This window comes from Charadrius vociferus, unplaced genomic scaffold (assembly GCF_000708025.1).
Source record: "Charadrius vociferus isolate BGI_N301 unplaced genomic scaffold, ASM70802v2 scaffold385, whole genome shotgun sequence".
Lineage (NCBI taxonomy): Eukaryota > Metazoa > Chordata > Aves > Charadriiformes > Charadriidae > Charadrius > Charadrius vociferus.
The window spans coordinates 7,520,949-7,537,101 of NW_009648925.1; the positions used below are offsets into that span (position 1 = coordinate 7,520,949).

General features: G+C 42.9%; 2 protein-coding genes across 2 annotated transcripts in view; one reads left to right on the top strand and one right to left on the bottom strand.

Annotated features, from left to right (window-relative positions):
* Nucleotides 1-282, bottom strand: part of PECR (peroxisomal trans-2-enoyl-CoA reductase) — an 18,489-nt gene extending 18,207 nt beyond the window's left edge. The window contains exon 1 of the mRNA XM_009887330.1: nucleotides 65-282. Coding sequence (XP_009885632.1) covers nucleotides 65-282 — 218 coding nt within the window. The remainder of the gene's footprint in view (nucleotides 1-64) is intronic.
* Nucleotides 283-12,407: 12,125 nt separating this feature from the next.
* TMEM169 (transmembrane protein 169) lies at nucleotides 12,408-14,834 on the top strand. The gene is made up of 2 exons (XM_009887296.1): nucleotides 12,408-12,711; nucleotides 14,212-14,834. The coding sequence occupies exons 1-2, from the start codon at nucleotides 12,408-12,410 to the stop codon at nucleotides 14,832-14,834; spliced, it is 927 nt and encodes a 308-aa protein (XP_009885598.1).
* Nucleotides 14,835-16,153: the final 1,319 nt, after the last annotated feature.

Below are 16,153 nucleotides of genomic sequence, written 5' to 3' on the forward strand. Positions count from 1 at the left end.
CCCCCACCCCCCCTCCGTGGTCTCATCTGCTTTAAAAAGAGGGGGTTTTCGTGTTTTTCTGTACCGCTTTCGGGTCACCTTCCGCAGCGAGGCGGGAAGACGCCCTGAGGAGCACGGGGAGCGGAGCCCCAGCCAGGAGGAGTCGGTGTAGCGCTGTGAAGGTGTCATAAAGAGCAGAGAAAGCGGCTGGGGGTTCCCCGGCGGGACCCGCGGACGGAGAATCCTCTCTCCAGGCGTGGACTTTGTCGGGAAGAGGCCGCGAAGGCTGGGGAGATTTACCATCTCCCCGACATAGCCATTTTGTGCCAAAATGCCTTTATGGTGGGGTTTTTTTTGACTTAAAATCGCCCTCAGTAAGATCGTTTTTAATTGTTAAGTTGCTACAGAGAGCAGCCAACGTTATTTTCCTTTCTATCCCACAGTGAAGTGACAGAGCATCTTTGTCCATGGCAGGTGACTTTAACCAGCGCTGATGTGCCCGGGAGTATGCGTGTGCATGTTCAGTGTCTTTCCAGGCATCTCCTCTGTCCTTCTCAATAGAAGAGATGTTTAAAAGCATATCTCAATTTTGGCCTGTTATTTTTGCCTTAGGAGAGATGGCTAATGTGAGAAGAGAGTGTGTGTGTTGGGGGGGAAATTTAAAAAGAGACACATATCAGTAAAGTGGGAGAATCATTGAGTCTGTTTTGGTTTTCTCATTTGTTAAACAGGTTTATTCACTTTTCTCAAAACATGTTCTAAGGTTTTATACTTTAAATCAGAGACAATTGTAAGATAACATTATCAGTGTGTTTCAAAGGAAGTGGTATACCGTTCTTTTATGTGTAGGGAAGGGGAGGCACGGAGAATTTAGTGGAGTGTCCAGACTGATTCTGCAGAGGATGACAAGACGGGAATGGACTTCTTCATGGGGGCTTAGGCTGGTGAGGCAACCATTAGACAAAGTTGCCTTCTGAGTGGGTTAATGTTTGCAGAATACTGTTTTAAACCATGGTATTACTTTCTGGACGCAAAACGTGAAGCACTGTGGGTGACACTGCAAGAATACTTTTTTTTCCCTTTTAATTATCTTCCATAGTCTGGAGACTCCACAGATCCCTGTCTGTGGCTGCCCTACATATCTTAGGCAGGCCGTATCAGAGCGATCATTAATTAATCCCAGGAAGAAGCATTCATCTGTGCTAGTGAACTAGATCTTCATATTCCAACCTGCTTGCCATCCCAACTGGGCTGCAGGCCACCAAGGAAAATCCAGCGGGCCTCACTGCTCATATGGCTTGCTTGATTTTGGTGTTCTTCCTGGAGAGCTCTATCAAATGATTTTCTTCCCTATCAGCCTAAGTTGCTTGTTTTTTGGAATTTCTCAATACCCATAGAAACACCATAAATAAAGGGCTGAGCACATGAGTTAAGGTTCTATGAGTGATGGGTGGGGGTAGAAAGGGGAAAGGAATAAGATTGGAGTGTAAGGAGGTGAGAAAAGGGGACATCCATTCCTTGGCATTCAATGAAGGGTAGCTCCTTCTGGTACAAAATCTATCCACAAAGAACAGAGCTGAGATAACCAATGCTCACAGATGCTTTCAGCAAGGCAGTGGCTTCTATTCACTGTCGTGTAGCTTGCCTTTGAACCACAGTTTCAAAGTGTGTGGATCAATTGTGTGGATCAATTTTACTCCAGTGGTTGGAATTCAAAATTATTTAAGCTGAAAAGAAGAAAAATCTTATCAACTGAAATCAATTTTAATCTTCTCCTACACTTGTACTTTCTTATTCGCAAGGGAATGTTCATTTTCTTTTATTGGTAGCATTAAAACATGTTGGTCTGTTGCTCCATGCAGCCATAGTGGTAAATTCAGTAAGCAGAAGGCTCTTCTTACATATTTTTGTTATTCTATAAACTTAATGTTCAGATTCTTTATTTTTACATGTTAGGAAATAGTGTCCGATAAGACCGCTGATTTTTTTTTTTTTTTTTTTTTCAGTATGTGTCAGCTTGCATTTGGAAGAAAATAAATATGCATTTAAAGCCTTGGAGTCTTCATTTTTATTTTTTTTTAAGTTAAAAACCATCTGATTTTTTTTTTTCCTTGGTATATATATCACTTAAAACATTAACCATTCAAAAATCAAAATCACATGTTTAGGAAAAAGAATTCATCGGTAGTTTTTTTTCCAGTTGTCAGCTCCTTCAGAGTTGTGGAATTAGCACGTCATTCTTCAACATCTACTTTTTTATTTATAGATTGAAGAGGAAAAACTAGATTTCCTGTTTTCACAGCTCCCAGATTGTGTCTTGGCTTTGAATGAACTAGTTCAATTTGTTGAGATGAATAGGAAACTGCGTTTTCAGAAAAGGCTACTTTTGTCAAAAGCTGATTTTGTGCTTTGCCAGCCTATGGCTCAGCTATTCAGCTGATGACATCTGCCAGTCTAGTACACTGCCATGCTTTAAAAATCCTGGCAGTGATATGTACTGCCTTAATAATTCCTTATAGCCTGCTGTCGTTCAGGGGGTCTGTGCCCTCCCATAGCTCATAATGCATGTCGGCAAGGGGGAAGGTCTCAGAGTGTTTAAATACCAACCTGATGTGAGAAAACAGATGGCTCCAAACAGAAGAGAAACCTCCGCAGGATCCAGACCCTGGGAGAGGTATCCCTGGAGCCAGCAGTCTCGCAAGGAGGTGAGAGCAGAGGGGATTTAATGAAAGGCATCTCAGTGCCAGAAATAAAACCTTAAGGTCAAAGACAATTTCTGACAGAGGGTCTCTGCTAGTTAGCCTTCAGGAAAAAAAGTCAGGCTTGCACTCCAACAGCCTCTGCTTTTCCAGAACCTCATTCTTGTGGATGTTCCATGTTCATATCTTTCTTGTCCTGGGATACCAAATTGCATGAAGTGTGACAACAATAATTTCTCCCCCCCCCCCATACCTATGACAAGAAATGCCTAGATTGAGTGAAAACCAAATGAAAACTGGTGTAGATTTTTGTTTCCTTACCTCTCTGGACCTTTCTGTGGGATTAAGCAAAAGGCCTCTTTGGAAATCCCTGCTACTTTCACTTCCTGTCTGTGCATTTTCTCCTGTGGCTGTTTTTCTTTTTGTCATCTTCACCAGGAGGTGAGAGTCTCTGTTTCGTGGCTTCTGGTTTCCGTGTCAGAATGCCACCTGGTCAGCCCCAACAGATGGTCAGGCTCTCTGGTCAATTCATCTCTTTAGGGACTTCTCCTCTGGAAAGGTACTTTACTCTCAGTGGTATCTCAGGGAATTTCAGTCTAATTAGGAGATAATTAGAATTTTACAACCTTTCATCATTATCCCTAGGAATTTCATTCCAGTGATTAAAAAAAATACAGGAGATGCTAAAGACAGACACCCCACTCAAAGCAGGGTTGGTAGTGGTGCAAGATGTAGAATGTCAGCATCAAACACTTTGAAACTGGTACATAGCCAGATTTTCTAAATAATCACACACCTTGCTAATACCATACTAATGATACCGAAGCATTCACTTGTCTGCAATTGAAAGTGCTGCATTTTTAATACTTTGGCACCATGGATCTGTATCTGCACTTGTACCCAATCAAGAGTCCCCTGAGCCAACTAATACATGATGCTGGAGATACTGTCTAAATATCTTAGATTATATTTACTGTGCAATGCATTAAGTAATCCTGAATCACTCCCAGGGGAATCTTCTGATTCTCTGTCTGTGCAGTTTGGCTCTTCAGGAACTCCTGGGCTGTAGCTGGGCGTAACGCAGAGAAAGCTCTGATCTGAAGCCCCAAAATATCTTGCCCAGATAAAAAACACAGAATGTAGTTTGGTGTCGGTATTTTTCAGATAATCCTTTCCAGACTGGATTTACAATTGACTGTGTTTTCCATTGGGCTGCATGGTTGCAACTTCTTGCTCTCTAATTGCAGGTATTTCTGTGTGGTCTCTCCTCATTTTGTCTGGGTCTCTCCTCGTTTTCTCTGAGTAAAGCACTTGGGTGCTTGATCTTGCCAGCACAGAGCAGGGCGGGAAAGGAGAGGAGACCGAGATGGTCAGGGATCTGAGTATGAAGGGAAGGAAAAAAACCTGAGGTCCTAACAAAGGTCGAAGTTTTTAGTTATTGTAAAGGTCAGGCAGGAGTCTAGCATGCATTAAAACATCCTGGTGAGAGAACTGCATGATTTCCTAAGGAAAGGATACGGAGGTCTTGTGATCTTTCACTGAAATAACCACCTGCCAGCCAGGTGTCTAGCTAGCTAGGACTGTGCTGTCTTGAGTTGGCACGAGTGCTTTACACCCACCACTGGTGCTTCATGGCTCTGTGGTCTTCAGACATAGCAACTCCCGGTGTTTCTTACATGTGTGTGTTTATACACAGTGTAGAAGGGGTTTTCTCTGCCCTCTGGAAAGGGAGGTGAGGGGCTCAAAACTGTTTTCTTGTAGCTTGCTCCATTGTTACTTTTTTTTGAGGCATCTGCTTGGATGTTTAGAGGAAGCACACCACCAGTTTGATGTGTGGAGCAAGCTCCTAGTGCGTATTCCAATCCTGTTTAATATAAAGGCTTCAAACGGAGGATGGATCGGGTATTATACCAATAAAAACAGATGCTACACCTAATCGCAGCCTAAGGACACTACTGTGGAAGCAGGTTGCTGGGCTCAAGTTGGTGGAACCCACTTGGTTCAGCTGTTCCTATAGTACCTTGTAATCCGGCAGTGAGCTGGTGGACAGGGTAGGAATTACAATGGGCACCGGCTGTTTCAAGGTGCAGGATGGCCTGCTTTGGCAAATGCAGAAGTGAGGGGTAGAGCAGGGGAACAGAGAGAGCATGTCTCTGCTTTATCATTGAGATATTTTCCGTACAATATTTAGGGACTTCTGTTGAGTTTATTCAAGATTCATATCTAAACCACTTGGTTTGCTTTGAAGATTTCAAATGATCCTCCATTTCCAAGTCATTCTCCTTTTAAAGCCTTGGCTTTAAAGGCTAATGTGCACATGCCATTCACTGACATTTTTAGCATAGTATGATAAAGAAACAGATCTCATCCCTATGGAGGCAGTGTGAAGCTTTGAGTCCTTTGTCTTTGTTTCTCTTTCTTCTAGGAATCTGGACAAAGAAGTGGGGAGATGAGGGAGAGACAGCAGTTCAGGCTTTTGCACTAAGAAAAGGTAGACCACTACAGATTGGGGGTTTTTAAAAAAATTGGTATGCAAGAAAATCGATTAGGTATTTCATTTAATATAAAGTAAAATTGCACAGCTGTTCTTGTATGCTGTTTTCCAGCCTTCAGTAATACTTATCTACACAGCAGTTGTTACACTGTGACATTTGGAAAAGTTATGGAACAGCGAAGGAAAATAAAAAGAACTGATTCATAAAACAGATACTCTGTAAAATGTCCCTGACTTTTAAAAAAATCCTTTGAAAATGTCATCCAGAAACAATTTAGTGATACTTTGCAATGCCTCTCTCTCCTACTTTTTTGTTGTTGTTTTGGCTGTATCCGTAGGATACTGTCAGCAAGCGTTTGGGTGTCTCATGGAAGGACGGTAGGGAGAGCAAGGGGCCTGAGCCACCCAGCATGGCACTGGGAGCCAGCGAGCCCTTAATCCACACCAAAGCAAGTCCAGTCTTGCTGCAGCTGCAGCTTCAGTGGTGGTCAACCCATACTGGCCAACACAGGTCCAGCTCACGAAGCCAGCGGGATTGGTCCAGAAGCTGCTTAGCAGTATGGGGCAGCACTGGCATTAATGCCTCCTGCTGACAGGCAGGAGCTGTGTGCCAGAGATAAATCAGAAGGACAGGGCAAACTTGGGTCTGTCGGTGCTTGGCTGCAGAGATTTTGTCACTTGTCCACTCTTCCCTTTGCTTTTAGCTTGAGCTTTTAGCACCCTCTGCTCCTGAGGGGAAGGCATGGTGCAGGGGGGCTCCATTAGCAAACACCATAAAGTTTTTGGTGGCATGATTCATCTCACTGTGTTATCCCCTCTGCTCTGATGCTCAATGCCACCTTCTGCTTTTGGCAGTCCAGCTTGAGGTCTGCTCCTGCTCAGATGCACACCCAGAGCATGGTCATTTTTCTCGTCTCCAAGAAATGAAAGTGTTTTGAAGCTTGTGGATTAAGCAGGGAGGGAAAGATGTGTGTGATCTATGAGCTTTGCTGTTTGCTTTCTCCTACCATGCTGGGATGGCATAGGTGGGTGTTTCTCTTTGTGCCTCTTGCTATTCTTACACAGACACTTAATGCAGCCTCACGATGGGCTGCTGCCGTGAGGGGTAGGTTTTTCTCCCCTTCCTTACACAGTCTTTCCTCTAGGGGTACCTGCATGGTGAACCTGATGAGAAAATCCATCTGGCTGAAAATAAAATTTTATTTTCTTTTAAAATGTAAAAAGGTTGTTTTCAGTGAGATAAATCTCCCTGTCAAGCTCACCACAAGCTGCACAGACACTAGTACTGATATGGAGGGGCTGCTCTTGCCTCACCTTCTAATGTGTCATTCATCACAGCCTTGAGTATTTGCTAGATTGAAATAACTGTGTGATCTAATTTGAGCTATTTCACCATAAAATGGAGACAGACATCTTCTGTTTCAGCAGGGTATGGTGAGGATGCATGTGTCAAAGATCATGTGCTGTCATTTAGGTCTTTAAAACATATCCAAAGGTGTTGAAGGAGCTCTACTGTTTGGCCTTCCTCCAGCATAACGTCTGAATTAAATGTGCTTTCTTATATAGGTCTTGCCACATGTTTTTGTAGGGTCTGGGGCTGCATATCCTGCATAAAACCAGTACATTTTGTTATAACATGATTGACTGGTGATTGACAGATCTGTCCTGAACAGCTGGATGCATGTGATACCATTTATTTTTCATGCGTACAATCTTCCAGCAGATAACCCTTTTAAAAATACTGTTGATTGGAAATAATCCTTTGGGTAACATGCATCCTCAGAAACACACATGTGCACATGCACAAAATCAGAGGCGGGGTTGGATGGAGAAGGGACTGGGGATGGGGAGGCTGTGGAGTAAAAGGAGCAGGCAAAGGAGGATCCGCGGCTGGGGAGCTCTCTCTCAAGGTAGGTCTCTGGAGTGAATTTCCCCTTATCTCTTCCCCATCCTGGGTAACTCACAGTGCTTCTAAAGCACAGGTTGTTTTTTGTTTCTGCAGATAACCCCTGCATGATGTGAGTGAAGACGCAGTGCCAGTTCTTCTTATGTGTTGTACATTTTATGTGACTATAAAAATAAAAACTGATGCTCCTCACTGCTTACCACCTACATTTTTTCCTCTCATGTCTGCTCTGAGCAGTCATAAAAAGGTTACTTGTGCTGTAGCGGGATTTAAGATCAAGGATTTTATTAGCTTGCGGGAAGGCTCTTCCTTCCTGTCTGCACTTAAACCGGATAATTTCTCTTCTGTTAGTAGCAGGATCAAGCCCTGAAAACTAATGGAAAAAACTTCCTTTGACCTAAATGGTGCAAGGCCAAGCTTTTAGGCTCCTGTTTTGTGTGTCAAAGACTAATACTGTCATGGGAAGCGTAAGCAGCAGTACCTTCCCTGCATAGTAACAGAAGACTGTGCTTCTAAAAATTTCTCTACAGAGTGTTTTTGCAGAGCCGCCTCCCCAGGGTTCTCCATCTGTTTTCACACAGAGATTAATAACAAATTGTTTGGCTAATAAGCTGCTCCCCGCTATCTCTGAAATTTGACCATTTCTTTTCCTTCCCTTCCATGGACATTTACTAGATTCCTGTCTGCCCCTGGGCTCCCACGTGGGAGACATCACTAATATTAGATGCATGGCAGTTGTCATGCTTCAGCTCCACAGCAAGGCTTTTAAAGGGTGAAGATCTCAGTGTATGGCTGAAAAAGTTGGTGCTGTGGACAGCTGTGTAGTGATGAGGGCTGACTTTGTTCTTACAGGATGTAAAGAAAAGGAAGAGGGGAAAAAAAAAGCTTTGTGTATACTACTGTGATTTCTGCAAGAGCCCATTTTTTGTTTGCAACTATGGAGAAAATATTCCCAGCAGAAATGGGACTGGACCGTGAACCTGTTTGATTCACCAGCATCCCTGCGAGACGTGGGGCTGATGGTGGTGTTTCAAATTGCTGTGTTCAGAAGGTCTGGATCAGGTGGCAGAGGGTATCCCAGCTGCTCCATTGGCAGAAACAGATGAGAAAAGAATGAACAGCTACTGTGAAAACAGGCTTAAGACCAGGAGAGATCTTTGAGATCTTTCAGTCTGACTGCTCCTTAATACAAGACCACGTTAACACCTCTTCCGGTAGAGTACTGGTGACAAAACTGCTGCCAAGATACAGAGTCCAGATTTGGAAGTTTCCGGTGATGGGACAACTATCCACAGCTCTCCATGATGTATATCAAGTGACACCTACCCACTTTGTTAAAACACCTACCAAACGTCTGCCCTGTATTTCTATCTTTCAGCTTTTTATCTTACTGCATCTTCCTCTGATGGATCAGAGGGATCTTGTTCACCATGCTTTTGTTTCTGATGTAGACAGACTGACATCAGATCTTACCTCCTAGTGCCTTAAAGATAGTATGCTGAGCTGCTTCGCTTCCTTATCCCAGCTACAGCAACGGCGCTTCTTAGGGGCTTGCCCCCCATTGCCCATTCCTTCCCCTCTTCTCAGCTCAGGAGCAAGGAAAGAAGAAACTGAGCTGCCACCACTTGATAACCCTGTTGTTGAGGTGTTTCTTTCTAGTCCTGGTGGCAACTCACGGTGGCACTAGCTGCTGTAGTGGGGGTGGGAATGTCAGACATAGCAAACAATTCAGGTGTCATAGGCATTTTCTGGTCATTAATCAGCATCCTGCCTGCCCAGTGAGCAGAAGAACTGGACACAGGTTTCCAGTAGTGATCCTGTCTGTGCCAGATTCAAAAGTAACATCACCTTGCTCCTGCTTGCATAGTCCAAGAACTGACATTGACTTATCATCTACTGTGAGTTTAACCAAGGTCACAACTGCGTAAAATTCTAAGAAAAAAAGCCCAACCACAAATCTTCACCTGTAGCTTTGGGTTATTTTAAAATGTTACTGGCAAATCATCCACTTCCCAAGGCAGTAGGGACTGAGCATGGAACTACAGCCAGGAACTTTGGGAATCTAATCCCAAATCAACTTCCATGTCTCCAGACTTTTAATTGATCATTCCAGCAGTGATGTTTTTGACTCCTCTATGACTCCAGGCTTGCTTTCTTTTCACAGCCTCTGGGAGGGGAATCTCACTGTTGTCTCAGGGGCTCATTAGGCTCAATCAGGTGATTTTAGGATTTCACAGAGGCAAAACATGAAGTTTTATTGTTGATCCTCAGAGAAAAATGTTAGAGCCTATTGTACCTCCTGGATGAATTTACTACAAAGAGTGAGTTTATTCCATAGAATAAACATTCCATTTCCCCATAAAGGCATTTTTAAAAAACACTGAAGGAAAACTTACCAGAATTCCAATGGATGTGAAGAGATCTGAGTCCTGCCAATGTTAACATGTTAAGAGCCAGAGCTGGCTATCTTTGAAGTGAATGGATGGTTTGCTTTGGAGTTAAAAGGGGGAAGTAGAAAGCAAAACATCAGATTTCACTGTGAAGTTTCTTGCATATCCCATTCATCTTTTATATTATGGTATGTAGAAAACTGCCTATCTGCATGCAGCTTCCAAACAGATGTAAAGGCCGCATTCCTCAGGCAGACGAGGTACAAGAACTATATTGAGGAATTGCTTCTCGTTAGCTCATTTATTTGTTTTTTTGGGGGGCTGGAGGTGATGAGATGTTTCTCCCAGAGACCCGAGGGGAGCAAAATTCCCTTCTTCTTTTTGCTCCATTCTTTGTCAGGCTTGGAATTTGGGATGGGAGGAGAATGCACAGGTAGTGATCTCGGACAACCCACACACTGAACTGCACTTATTTGCTACACCAGGCTACAGCATTCATCATCACTGCCCCTCTTCGTTCTTGCTTCCCTTGATCAACAGTGGAATATTTAAACTGAGTTGCTTTTAGGAAGTTCTAAAGTGCAACACTTGACACTGCAGTGAGGGGACAGTATTTGCAATAAATGTAGTATTTTATAGAGCTGTTTTCCAGTATGTCTGCAAACTTAGGCATATATTTTCGCATAGCAGGTGTAAACTCAGATGGCAATCTAAACAGTCTGTTCCCAGCCGTGCTGCAGAGCTAGCCGAGGCTACTCCTTGCTGAGTGATTTAGAAGCAGTCTGACTTCTGGGGTGTGCCGAATCTTGATTTTTTTGAATTCCATTTTATGTGTCTTCTGATCACCAGGGAAGATTTATTTTCTATAATGCAAAAAATAATCTGAATTATTTAGTTCTTTAAAGCCACAGAGCCTACTGGCCACAGTCTTAGTTGTTAAAGTGGGACAATTTACAATTGGGGGGGGGAGTGTATGTGTGTTTGAGTGTACGAGCATAAATAGTTGATCTAATATTCTGCAACAAATTTCAAAACAAACTAGCAAAATCTTATATCTGTAAGAAGACCAGGACCATACTGCCAAATCTAAAAATGCTCAACTTTTTTCTAGCATCTGTTCAAATAAAACAATTTCCCAGCATTGTGTGGGCTATAAATTATGGCAACTGTGTTTCTTAGTTTCCTATTAAAGAGATGACTCAGATACTAGGTAGAAGCTTAACTGTTGGTCATATGCATTCTTTTAAATTCATGTAAATGTTCAACAGAGCTCTTCAGAGTTGTTAAAACATTATTGAGTGTATTCAGATTTGTACCAAAATACTTCATGAATACTTGGCACAGTTATGAAGCCTGAGAACCATTAATCCTGAGTCTTCCGTGTTCATGGAGGAGGATTTGTCTGCTTCAATGCGTTTTTAATTATATGTTTTTTACTTAGGCAGCTTTCCCGCAAATAGCAGTGTCACTTGATATTGCTGTTAATTTTGCTTGAATGAGGAGTAAGAAACTGAGCCTTTATATGTTACAAAAATTTGTGAAGATTTGGGTTGTTTTCCCTGCACAATCAGAAGACTTTGCTGTGGTTTCGAATTCCCTCCCCAGTGAAGTCATCTTAATAGTAGTTTTGCTTTAAATCCACTGTGTATACTGTATTTTTAAGGTCTGACAGCATTACATGATGCTAAATTGGTAAGGTTTGAAACATCATTCATTTTGACATAATTTGATTACTTTTTGTAATATCCTTGCAATGAGCAGTAAATCAGAAGACACTCAAAAACGAGAAAGGCTGGCACCAATATAGCTGTTATATTGGATAATGCAGGACGAGCGCAGTGTTCCTGCTGCAGTTGTCTCTAATCTAGAGCAGTCCCTTAAATCAGTCAACTTTTTGTTTATGGTTTCATTTCTTCATTCTCATGCATGTGGGCCAAAACTATTGTCTTCTGTTTGCTTCCAGCATTGCAGAGGAATGTTAAAATCACCCAGTAAGCTGTACTTGTTTAATCTCTTCTTATAAATGTGTTGTGGCTTAACCCCAGACAGTAGCTAGGACCACATAACCACTCACACAGGTCTCTCCTTTCCCCCCCCAGAGGGGTAGGGAGAAGAGGGAGAAAAGGAGGGGAAAGGAAAGGGCAAAAAACCTTGTGGGCTGAAATAAAGGCAGTTTAATAGAACAATAACAGAAAAGAAAAATAACAATAACAGTAACAATAACAATAATGACACAAGTCACTCTCACCACCCAGTGAATTAGTGAAATTGGCACCTTCCCGAGCAGTGATCATGAATTCCCACCCCCAGGGTCAACCCCCATTTATATATGGAGCATGACATCTATGGTATGGAATATTCCATTGGCATTGGCCATTCCATTGTTCTGTCCATGCTCCTTCTCAGCTTCTATGGGAAGCTGAAAAAAGTCCTTGAATGGTATAAACATTGCCTGGCAACAACTAAAACAATATGCATTATTGACATTCCTTTCATACCAAATCTGAAACACAACAATCACTAGAAAGAAAATTAACTTTATCCCAGCTGAACCCGGGACAAAAATGTTAATACTCTTTCCGTTTCCAGTAGCTTTCGTTTGTTATATTTAAAATTGGAACCTGAGAATCAGGGTTAGGTAATATTACAAAACATGTATCCGTGTAATAAAATTGATGTTGAAGACAGTAATAAGGCTCTTCAGATGACATTTAAACCAGCTGGAAGTAATCCTTTATAAGAAAATTCTAGTATTTTTTTCTGCTTTGTAAGAAAAAGACACTTTTTCAGCCTTCTCTCTCGTTTTAGGCTGGGAATGGAGTGCATAGTTTGGATGTCAGCAGTGGGACATCTTACCAAAACAAAGCATCCATGGGACTGTTGTCTAATGAATAACTTCTAAGTGCAGGAGCTGTTAAATTGGAAACAAGTGCTACAAGATGCCAAGTGAGGTGCTTGAGAGCAGCAGTGGGATGGAGGAGACCATGCCGAAAGAGACCAAGTCTGGAAGCCAGAGCCCTCGCTGTGGGTCTGCGAGAAGAGCTGTGGCAAGCACTGTCACCTTTGATGGGGAAGCCACTATGGACCGGAGGAAAAAGAAGAAGAAAGAGTCCCGTCCCGAGTCAATAATAGTGTATCGGTCGGAGAATGAGAATAAGGTGGAAGAAGAACAGGCGGATGAAGAAGGAGGGGAGAGGAGATCTGAGGAAGGCTCCAAGTTCCTGGGTCAGTCCATGGCAGATGGTATGTATTCCTGGGAATGCCCACTTTCCATAAACCTTTTTTGATGCCAGCATGCACTGAGGTCAAGTGGAAGTGACTGTGGCACCAACCCTCTCCAAAACTGCAGGCAAAGAAAGCTTGAGTTCATACATGAAAATGCTCTGAAATATAAAGCATTACAAGCTGATTTGGTGTATTCTGCAGTTCTTTGCAGACCTTGGTTGTTGCTGCACTCTGAGTTTTAAATGTATGTGCTGGTTGGGGTTGATCCAGAAAAATGCTGAGCATGCTTTAAGCCAGTGATGCTATGATCAAGCCCCTGTCCATGCCTAAAACAACTGCCTGTTAAGTGAAAGGATGGAAGCAGATGGATTTAGTGGCTCTACCTCTGATAGGGAGTTTTACTCATTATCTAGGATTTGCTGTTCCCTTCTCTTTGCATATTCTCAGGCCAGCTTCCTCTTTAAGAGTGATTATTTGGCAAGGTCATCGTGGGGCATCTTGGAGCTACTTTCACTTCTGATGTCTGTCCTGGATAGCCTTGCAGGGAAGCAGTGTGGGAGGCAGGTCCTACGGGTAATCCTCTTGTGAGTCAGCAGAACAGGCTGAGAGGGGCTTAAATGTGAATGCATGCTCCTGGTCCATCAGCCACACCAGATTCCCCAATGATCCCAACCCCTATCCTTATGGCTTATCTGCTGCCTTTCTATTTTTGTGGACCACTTCAAACTCTCTGCCTCCTTTTAAGAGTCTCTGAAGACCTCTTTCCAAGCTAGTCAGAATTAAGACCAGGAGGAAGCATATTTTAGCCCCACAGAAGAGTTTACGGCCAGTACCACTGCTTGGACCATCCTAAACCAATGTCACTTGGAAACTAAGGCAGTCTGTTTGTGACTTTAACACACATCACAACACTTTTCCTGTTTGGTGCCTTTGTTGTTCCTTAAAATGCAAATATAATTATATGAGAGTTTGTAAGGATTTTCTAAACTTTGATAATTAGTTTGCATTGAAATACAGTGAAAATGTAAAGCGAAGTATTAGCTATTCAAGTATAACTCAAAGTGTGGATGTGCTTATTCCAGAATAAGAGTCTTAAGTCATGTTTATCATCTAATTCACCCCAAGTGTCCACACTGTTCAGGAATAAATCTATGAGGGTACCAGAGAAAATAGGCACAACATTTTTTATTCAAGTACTCTGTCTCGTCTGTCTCATCTCTTTCTCTTACTCCTGCATCACTTTCCCTTCACATATTGTCCCGAGTGCAGATGCTGGAGTCTTCTCCCTTGTGATTTCTGCTATCTGGAATTCCTGTTTTCTCCCTCATTAGCTCTTCTTTCATTTTCTTCTGTGATAATCTATATACTGCATTGCTTCTTGCAGATCTTTTTTTTTTTTTTAATTTAACTATAACTCCATATGCAGTGTCTAATTGTCTTTGGGGTCTTTGGGGATTTACACAAAATAATCCATTCAGAAAATAAATGTAACATAGACGAGTTTATCTGTGTTCTTAGGTGTCTGGAACATGCCTTTAGACAGCCGATACGTCACCTTGACTGGAACAATCACCAGGGGAAAGAAGAAGGGTCAGATGGTGGACATCCATGTCACACTAACGGACAAAGAGCTGCAGGAACTGGCTAAGTCAAAGGAACCTCCTAAAGAGGACGTACCTGAGAAGAAGAAGAAATGTGATGTTGGATTGGACAGAGGACCCCACATCGTCCTCTGGACCATCATCTGCCTCCCCATCATTTTTGTAGTGTCCTTTGTGGTTTCATTCTACTATGGAACCATTACCTGGTACAACATCTTCTTGGTGTACAATGAAGAGAGGACCTTCTGGCACAAAATCACCTTTTGTCCCTTTTTGATTATCTTCTACCCAATTATAATTATGATTGTGTCTTTTTCCCTAGGCCTGTATTCGGCTGTGGCACAGGTAGCATGGTCCTTTGGGTACTGGTGGCATGCTGTCAGGGATATGGAGAAGGGCTTCTGTGGCTGGCTCTGCAGCAAGCTGGGTTTGGAAGATTGTTCTCCATACAGCATTGTTGAGCTGCTAGATTCTGATAATATCTCAGGTAGTCTCTCTGGCAAGAGCTCTGCACAGGGGGTGGAGACCTCAGCAGTCTGAGCCTTCGTCCTGGCTGACTATTTTGGTCATATGTGAGTGGTTTTCACCTAGAAAATAACACACTGATGATTTTTTATATATATATATATATATATTTAAACACAAACTTAATGAATAAAATATTGGGCTGGGAGTGCTCTTTAAATGTCACAGAATGCAAGTGTGCTAGCTTCATGTGGTCTGGGTGGGGAGGTGCATGGCTCTCCAAGGATTTGTCATCTGTTTTAGCTAATTACAGCTTCTGGGAATGGTGAGAAAATCCAGGTCTGTGGGGCTTGCACTGTTTGTGAGGTGGCAGAGATATATGCTGAGAAGTCCACTTGTGTAAAGTTAGACTTCACTTTTAGGGAATGGGACATAACAGTGACCTGTCAACTCAGTGAAAAGAAGTCTCTACTTGGGGCATGATGTTCAGGAGCTAGGAAATCATTCAGAGGTGAAGGCTAAATTGCAAAATGTGATGTTCTTGCAGTTTTCCTAGAAGGGGTCCTTTTCCAGTCCTTCCAACATGTGCAGCAAACTTTCCAGTAGGCTAATTACTTAGACACTGTCAGAGTTTGAAAAACAGACCACTACAATAGTTGTGCCCAGCCTTTCACTGGGAGAGGACAGCATAGCCCCCGACAAAGGCACATGAGCCCTACACTGACCTGAAACACATCCATCAGATGATGGAAGAGTAGGGCTTGCTCTGTAATGTGGTCCATGGGGACCTGAGAGGCCTGTCACAAACCACCCTCAGGAGACTGCAGGTGCAAAGATAGGTGCTAGGACACAGTTCCATTTAAGCCCTTGACAGGTGCACTGCTAGGAAGGAATAGGCTACAGGAGTTGTACTCAGTGTGCAGTGCAAACAGTTCCATTATAGGGAAGAAACATCTGCTCTGCAGAAAGGGAATCAGTTTGCATGTCACTGCAATGCAGGTGTGGACCAGCAGCATCTGTATTTTGAAAAGTGGAGTGGATGGTGCTTGGGATGGGAAGGTCTCACTGAAATGGTCATTCTGTTTTTCAAGTTGCTGTTATGGAAGAGCTTCTGGCCCTTCCTTTTCAGAACAGGGGCATCCGTGAGCCCGTGTCTGTTAGTGCCAGTGCAAACTGCGTTCATGCCTCAGCTCTGGAAATCTGCATCCCCCACACACTTCCTGGTTAATTATATGGAAGAGCAATGGATTATACATCATCCTCCCCTCATGTCTCATTTTCATAATTGGTTTCCCTCCTTTTGGGACTTTGCATGGCATATTAGCGGGCTCCCAGAATAGGCTGAGGTGGCCACCGTAGGCTGGAGAAATTTTAATTGTCTCTTTAAAAAAATG